This window comes from Myotis davidii, unplaced genomic scaffold (assembly GCF_000327345.1).
Source record: "Myotis davidii unplaced genomic scaffold, ASM32734v1 scaffold313, whole genome shotgun sequence".
NCBI classification, from domain to species: Eukaryota; Metazoa; Chordata; class Mammalia; order Chiroptera; family Vespertilionidae; genus Myotis; species Myotis davidii.
In genome coordinates this window covers 551,074-559,600 of record NW_006286275.1, presented here as the reverse complement: position 1 = coordinate 559,600, position 8,527 = coordinate 551,074, and the positions used below count along the sequence as shown (strand labels likewise).

The following is an 8,527-nucleotide window of genomic DNA, read 5'->3' as shown; positions in this document are numbered from 1 at the left end:
ACCCAGCACCGGAATCAGCGGAGCAGCGAGGCCTCCCAGCACCGGGATCAGCGGAGCTGCGAGGCCTCCTGGCCCCTGGAGCAGCGTGACAGGGGGCAGCAACCAAATCCCCTGACCACCCTGCAGCTCTGTGTGTGACAGGGGGTGGGACCACAACCACCCCATCCGCCCTGCTCTGTTTGTGACAGGGGAAGGCACCCCACCCCCCTGATCAGCCCTGCTCTGTGTGTGACAGGGTGCGGTGCCTTAACCCCCCAATCGGCCCTACCCTGAGCAAGACTGAGGGTGGCATCACAATCTCCTGATCCTCCCTGCTCTGTGCGTGACAGGGGGCAGCGCCCCAACTCCCCAATCAGCCCTGATCTGAGCCCGACCAGGGGCTGCACCTAGGGATTGGGCCTGCCCTCTGCCACCCGGGAGCAGGCCTAAGCCAGCAGGTCATTATCTCCCGAGGGGTCCCAGACTGTGAGAGGGCACAGGCTGGGCTGAGGGACTCCCCCCCCCCCCCCCCCCAGTGCACTAATTTTTGTGCACCGGGTCTCTAGTAGCTATAATAATTAGTTGACTCCATTCTTTTATTTCTGAAACACAGAGAGTATCCTATTTTATATGAATACACTTCTGCTCCCTCCAGCATTCTGATTTCAATATTTTAGTTTAAATGAGCATTTCCTAAAGTGTGTGCTATGGAGCCGAAACCTTGGGGAATATTAATAATTATTATGAACAAACCAAACAAACAGAAAAAAAAGGTTCCCTGATCGCATGAATTTAGGAAACACTAGGTAAAAAAAATGTTGGAATAAGGGTTCTCAGTGTGTTCAACATACTAATGAATAGTGTGACTCTTCAGAAGGAAGATATAGTGGTAAACCTGCTTTGCAACACAAGGAGACAAAAGGCTCAGTGAACAGAATTTCAAGTTCTTGTGGGGAGCTATCCTTCTTCTGAAGGCCTGCTCCCAGTCAATCCCTATGTGAGTCTATCCATTCAACAATCAAAGTTTCAATGGACTGGCATAGAATGCTGATTCGTTCCATTGTTCTCAACATTCATAATGTAGACAATGTCAAACAGAGCTGTACAATCAAGCCATGACTTGAACAATCTCAAGATAACGCTTTTAGGAAAAATTTAATCAGGAATTGATCAGCCAGGATTTGTTGACCTGACATGAGACATAATCCTAAAGTGGGTGAAGGGATCCTCTGTACACAGCAAGAAGCTATGTGGTCTAGGTCAGGTCCCTCTAGGGCAGCTGTTCTCAACCTTCCTAATGCCGCGACCCTTTAATACAGTTCCTCATGCTGTGGTGACCCCAACCATAAAATTATTTTTGTTGCTACTTCATAACTGTAATTTTGCTACTATTATGAATCATAATATAAATATCTGATATGCAGGATGTATTTTCATTGTTACAAATTGAACATAATTAAGCATAGTGATTAATCACAAAAACAATATGTAATTATATATGTGTTTTCTGATGGTCTTAGGCGACCCACAGGTTGAGAACTGCTGCTCTAGGGCTTCTTTCTTTCCCTTTTTCTACTTTCTTTCATCCAGTCTGCTTCCATCCAGAGAAAATAGGAGTCTAGGTTGCCTTTATCTGCCCTCATTTAGGAACACCACCCAGGAAAGGCTTCCCCAAATCCTTAAATTACCTGTTTCTGATCCACTACAATCAATATATTTCTATTCCTCATTATTACTAATCACACTCTACAAAAATTTATTTCAATTCAACTAATTCCTATAGATTAAACAGACTTTCCATATGTATATGATTGTGAAACTCTTTGTACATCTATTGGTATTCCTCTTACTCATCTTCAGCAAACACATTCTGGGAATAGTGACATAAGCCAAGGAATGAATCCAGGAAACCAGGCAGGAAACAGAAGAGCTTTCACAGGAACCAGGGCTGACTCACGGCTTATCTTTCCCACCCGGCATAAAAAGAGAATTATATGAAACACAACTTGCATCTATGTAATATGGTCAAGGAAAAGGAGATGTTTTAGGGTGAGGATGCAAAGGAGTTTCTTGGCAAAATCATTACCACTGTTATCAACTGCTTACCCTAACTATACATATAGACCCTCTTATGTTGAAAGTGGAATAAAAATTTGGAGAAAAGTTGGGGGTGGAGGGAAATTATCCAAAATCATACAAAAAAATAATTCACTTTCAATTTACTCAGAGGCAATTTGATATATTGAGGATATTTTCCATTTAGTCACCAAGCTAAGAATTAACCAATTTTTTTAGCTCTTCCTGTAGTTATCAGTGTTCTTCAGTTCATATTAACCTCATGTTCTTCCTAGGAGTTCTTATTATATTTCTAATCATCTTATATCTGAGCAGATATCAGGACACTGCCAACCCTTAAAACTTTTGAAAGGCCCTCAGTCTTCAAACTATTGTGCCCTAGAAATGAAAAGCTACTTCCTTACCTTACATCATAAGCGGGTAATGGAAATCTTACAGACCATTCAAATTTTCCTTATTGCTCTCCTGGAATTACTAGGCCACTGTATTACATTAATTCATAGCATTAGGTAAGTTACATTCTCCCAAACTACTAATCATTAAGGTTTTGCATTTAAATATCACCACAGTTATATGCATAACCCAGGGATACAGACAACAGTGTGGTGAAGGCCTGGTGGGGGTGTAGGGTATGGGGTAGAGGGAGTCAACAATAAAGATAAATTTAAAAATGTATGTATCACCACAGTGACTTTTATGCAAACAAATCTCTGCAGCTAATAATGATTTAGAGTTAAATTTCTTTTTCTATGCTATGGTGAGAGGCAGCTTAGGAAAGAAATGTACCTCATTTTCTCTAGAATATAAAATATTCCAAGTTGCAAAAATTAATACTTAAAAAAAGAAATGTTAGAAATAATACAGAGAAATATACATAGATACCCAGTGTATGGCTGCCCGGGGACCTCAATAAAAGCAGGGGAAAGAGCAATCCTTATAAAGATAGAAATTTATTATTTTCCTAAATGATTCTGCTTCTTTTTTTTCCTGATGAGGATAAAAATGAAAAGAAATAAAAGAGCTGGAGGGAGAAGGGGGACGGGGACGGGCGAAGAACATCTCTTATAATCCATGACACTGTTAGGTCACTAAAATTAATGAATCTGAGACACATCTCTAAAGATTTGATACCTTACCAATTACAGGAAAAATCCAAAAATACACCTAAGCTGACCATTGCATAAAGTTAGTGCTGGATCAAAGATTAAAAGGCTTTTTGCTATTTTGAACTTCAATGGGCCAAGGCTTACAGATTCTACTGGAACTCTACGGACAATTTTGAGGGCAGATCTTTTAAGATGCCTTGGTTCTGTAATTTAAGTAATTTTTCGGTGGCTTTTCACTTCTCTCAATCTCAGTGTGACTTAACCGCTCTCAATCTCAATTTTCTTGTCTTTACAATGTGGGTAATTATAGTACCCACTACATCAAGCTGCTGAGGAAATTAGATGAGATGATGTGTGAAAGTGCTTATAAGAGTGCTTAACACACAACTATTCAATAAATGGCAGCTATTACTATCTTTTCTGATACTAGTTATAATTTAGAAGGCCCTGCTAGTGGAATTTGAATTGAAATAACAACTCAGGGGATTACATCTCTCAAAAGCAAAGCACATTAAATGTTTAATGAGAAACCTGTGGATTTACAATTTATCCAACAGCAAACAGCAGTCTCTGAGATGCTAAGAGTTTCCAGGCAACCAGGGCCTGGTACTTTTACTGCTGAGCGAGGAGGCTGCAGTCCAGCAGCCTGGGAGCCCAACGCTGTCCTGGGCAGCTGTCCAGGGGCCTTTAATACAATCAACATCTCAGCTGCAAAGTGTATGTGCCTGAAAGACATCCCATATCTCGGGGTGGTAGAACTATAGCTGTGGGAGTTAGAAATCTGTGACAATTATAGAGGTGGAAGCATATTGATGCAAGATACCCATTATCAGATGATAACACCTCTTACAGATGTAAGGGAAGATCAATACAATAGTACAAAACATAAGAGTATAAGGAAAAGCAGAAATCTCAAGAAGTTTGCCAAGCATCAGGAAAAATTTGAAGATGTGTTTTCAAGGGAAATGTTGAGGATTTTTGAGGCTAAACCTTTCTTAATCATCATAGCATACATGTCTGCTGTTATTGGCACTTATTTATCCGCATGTGATAATGGATAGTTCAAGAGACAAATCCACAAAACAACTATGTTTGTTTTTTAAAAAGGAAATAAGGACAACTAATGCCTTTCTTAAGCACTGAATCACTAAACAGCCAATAATCAGAAACATGACTTTCTGTGAAATCATTAGCAATGCAAATGAATGCACAGTTGCTCTTGAAGATAGGAGACTATATCTAATTGATATTAGTAAACTTTAAATGAGATTTTGAGGAATGTAATAGCCATTCCATTTTGGGAAAGGTTTTTTGTTTTTATGACCAAATTATAACTGAAAGCTCAGAACTATTTTTATTATTTAAAATAGCTTTAAATGCACATACAAATGCACCTGCGCGCTGCTCGCGTGCACACACACACACACACACACACACACACTCTCTCTCTCTCTCTCTCTCTCTCTCCAAGAGAGTAAACACTTACTGTCACTTCATTCATGCTCAGAAGCTTGGGGCTGGGTGGGAAGGTGCCAAGACGATATTTGAAACCTTCTTCTAAAGTCATTCCCCAGAATTGACTATAGTTCTGGGCTGTCCATCTGCCTTACAAATGAAAGAGAATAATATGTACAGGTTATATAATAACACTTTTATAAGTGCATGTTCATTTATATTTCAGAAATTATATAAATGCAAAGCTCACAAAATTGCAACTATTATTGCAAGCTAGATTTATTTTTATATAAGTGATGCAATATTGCTTACTCAAGTAGTGAAGTATTTGCTACACTCTTCCTAAATTAGGCATATTTCAATATGAGAAACCTAAGGCTATACCAATATAGACTAAATTTAAGAATATAAAATATATATAAACTGTATAGGGATTAAGTGGTAATAAGGCCAAATGTGCAGTTTTGAAAAAATGTCTTTAACTGTGTTTTAAATAGAAGTTTGAATGTGTAAAAAATATAGATTAAATGCAGCAATCTATTTTATTTATAATTTAGACTTGAAAAGAAGTTGAACACATAAAAAGCAGTACCCATAAAAATTGATAAAATAGGTATTCTTTAAAAGATTGCATCAATGCTAGTTTTATTGAAATATTTTCTTTAAATATTAAGATACTCTATCATGTTGAGTTAATTTGTGTTAAGTGCTCAATATTAGTTATTATTAGTAATTAATACTTATAATATAAATTCAATTGGTGTGAAATTAAATAACAAGAAAAGTGAATCTCTTTCTAGAGACGTATTTGGTGCCCTTACATAGAAAAAGAAGCTTTGTTTTCAAGTTCTAATATTGATATTTGAAGACAACAAAAATTCCTGAATATTAGGAGATGAAAAATGAGAAAGATTAAAGTAATTTAATCATTGCTTGTTTGAATAATCTGAAAATTGAGGGCAATATATTTTCAGTACTTAAATCTAAACTTTTTCTGTTGTGTTTATTACCAAATTGTTTATAATGTGATAGGCTATTATGAATGATTGAAGATAAAACTCAATTTTCAATAATATGCTTAGCAGGTTAATGCTTTTCTTTTATAAGATCTGCTAGTTCATAAAACCTTAAACAACTTTAAACCGTAATTGTGAAGTGCAATCTCCATCACCCAAGGAATTTCAATAAGAAACCCTCTGACTATATTAGGTATTGCAGCATTATTTAAGAGACTAACAGAACAAGCCTTAGGCAAAATCACAACATCGTAAAGTATGTTTTTGGTGCCCTACACTAGTAGTTTCTATACATTCAGAGACACTGTGGGCCATTTATTTAATCCCTAAGTTTAGTGAGCAGGGGTCAGTATTTTAAAAAATAAAATAGAACACAGGAGAAATAATAGGAATTATTAGAATTTACTGCACACAATGAGTCTACCGGTTAAGTACTACTTATAAACATCTAGGTGTGTGTGCGCGTGTGTGTGTGTGTGTGCATGTGTGTGTGTGTGCATGTGTGTATGTGTATGTATGTACTAGGTCACTGAGTTAAATGTATGTTTTGATGTGACTTAAGCTCTAAAAATATGTGAAACACGACTGTCCTATACGATCCTCTTTTGACCTTGACTCCTCCATTCCTTCTCATTCACTTTAGCATTTACTGAGCATTCTTAATTTATCTATCGGATTCCCCCGTAAACACTGGCAATATTAAAATAAGTAAATGCATGCACCCTTAAGGAGTGCATACCTAAAAAGACAACAAAGACAGAAATGATTTCAGTATTTGTCATTTTAATAGCAGTAGGTGAAAGTGTGACCAGAGTAGAGGATTCATGAGATAGCTCAGCCTGAAGGAGTAGGTACAGTTTTTTACAGGAAGTGAATCTAGTGCTCAGTCTGCAAGGCAGCGAATAAGTTTGGTGGCTGGATGTGAAAGAAGAGAGCATTTATTCTGATAGAAGCAACTCCGGAACACAGCATGTGGGTTTGAAATTGGGTGGGACATTTATGGAACAGCAGATAAATTAAATGCTTAAATTATGAGAGAGACTAGGGAAACAGGCTGGAAAAAGTATAAAAGGTGATGCAGTAAAGAAGCATTTGGCTCATATGGTTATTTGTACTAAGGAGTATAATTCTATTTTATAAGCAATGGAGTGCCTTTGAGGATTTTTAGAATGTGAGCAGCAAACATTTGTTTTAGAAGGATAACCATGACAGTATCAGGGATTGGTTGGTGTTTGGTCAGCCTAAAACTGGGGTCATTTCAAACTAGGTTTCATAAACAAATGCACTAGAATATAGCAAAAGAATAGAGAAAATAAATATTAATAGATATGTGGGAATTATAAGAGCCTGGTGACTGAGAGGGAAGAGGAAAGAAGAATCAAACTAACTTCAAATTTTCTGGGTTGGTTAACAAGGTACAGGAGGATCCCAATAATCAAGAAGAGACCAAAGAGGCTAATCTTTTAAGTTTGGGGTAAGCTGGTTTTGAAAAAAAAAAAAAAAGGAGAAAAATCAAGGCCAACTTATCCAACAGACTAGACCAGTGATGGCGAACCTTTTGAGCTCGGCGTGTCAGCATTTTGAAAAACCCTAACTTAACTCTGGTGCCGTGTCACATATAGAAATTTTTTGATAATTGCAACCATAGTAAAACAAAGACTTATATTTTTGATATTGATTTTATATATTTAAATGCCATTTAACAGATAAAAATCAACCAAAACAATGTCCGCCACCAACCACTACCCACCCCCAGATGGAGGAGTGAGGCCATCTCAGCCAATTCAGTCTCAGATGAGGTCCCAGATGTCTGTAGACAGATGAGTAAACCCAGGAGATACCAGCAAAGAGCCTCAGCTAAGTCCACCCAAATTGCTGATGTGGACTAATGAAAAGCGTGTGGTTTTCAGCTGCTAAATTCTGGAGGGTTTTGTTTGTTTGTTTGTTTGTTTTTGTGTGTGTATGCATGTGTGTGTGTGTGTAGCAACAGGCACCTGGAACAGTTATCAATATCCATTTGTTCCACTAATAATGGTAATTATTACTTGTGCCACTAAACTGTCACTTATATACTGCCCTATCACTAGAAATCCTTCTGCAAAATATGACATGTTGACTCCTCAGCTAGCGTGTAAATTTCTTTAAGACAGAAATACTTTATTTGTATCCTTAGCAGTGCCACCAAAGAAATATATTATGTTAATATTAATTGATTGCATTAAAAATAATACAGGGAATACATAAGCACTGAAGTAGGTTATGTAGAATGAATAAAGACTTGGATCCAATATACTACTATGATGCAAGAAATAAATATTTTAAGGAAAAGATTGTGTATATTTGTATGTAAAGCATTTAATAAATCATGAATGATATATAATGCATTTTTTTAAAAAAACCTAGAATACATGCCCTTGACCAGAATCAAACCTGGGACCCTTCAGTCTGCAGGCCGACACTCTATCCACTGAGCCAAACCAGTCAGGGCTATAATGCAATTTTCACACTTGAAATAACTTGGACATAAGGAACAGAAAATTAGAACTTTCCTTTAAATTCAGACTTCCTTCCCCCCCGCCTCCCAATTCCCCTCAGTAATTAGTTTTACTCCTTTTTTCATAGTTTGTTGTTTTTTTAATTGTTTAAAGTATACATATGTCTCCTTTTCCCCCAATTGATGACCCCTCCTGCCACTCCTACCCCCAGGGCAAGCCCCCACCCCTCCAGTGTCGATGTCCATTGGATATGCTTATATGCATGCATACAAGTCTTTCGGTTGATCTCTTATCCCCTTCCCCTTCCCAACCTTCTCTTTGAGGTAGGATGGTCTGTTCAGTGTTACCTTGTCTCTGGATCTATTTTTGTTTATCAGTTTATGTTGTTCATTATCTCCCA

General features: G+C 37.5%; 1 protein-coding gene across 3 annotated transcripts in view; it reads right to left on the bottom strand.

Annotated features, from left to right (window-relative positions):
- TINAG (tubulointerstitial nephritis antigen) overlaps nt 1–8,527 on the bottom strand; it is a 76,429-nt gene that overhangs the window by 55,563 nt on the left and 12,339 nt on the right. For all 3 annotated transcript variants that reach the window (XM_006757742.1, XM_015560048.1, XM_015560049.1), the window contains exon 4: nt 4,648–4,762. In XM_006757742.1, coding sequence (XP_006757805.1) covers nt 4,648–4,762 — 115 coding nt within the window. The remainder of the gene's footprint in view (nt 1–4,647; nt 4,763–8,527) is intronic.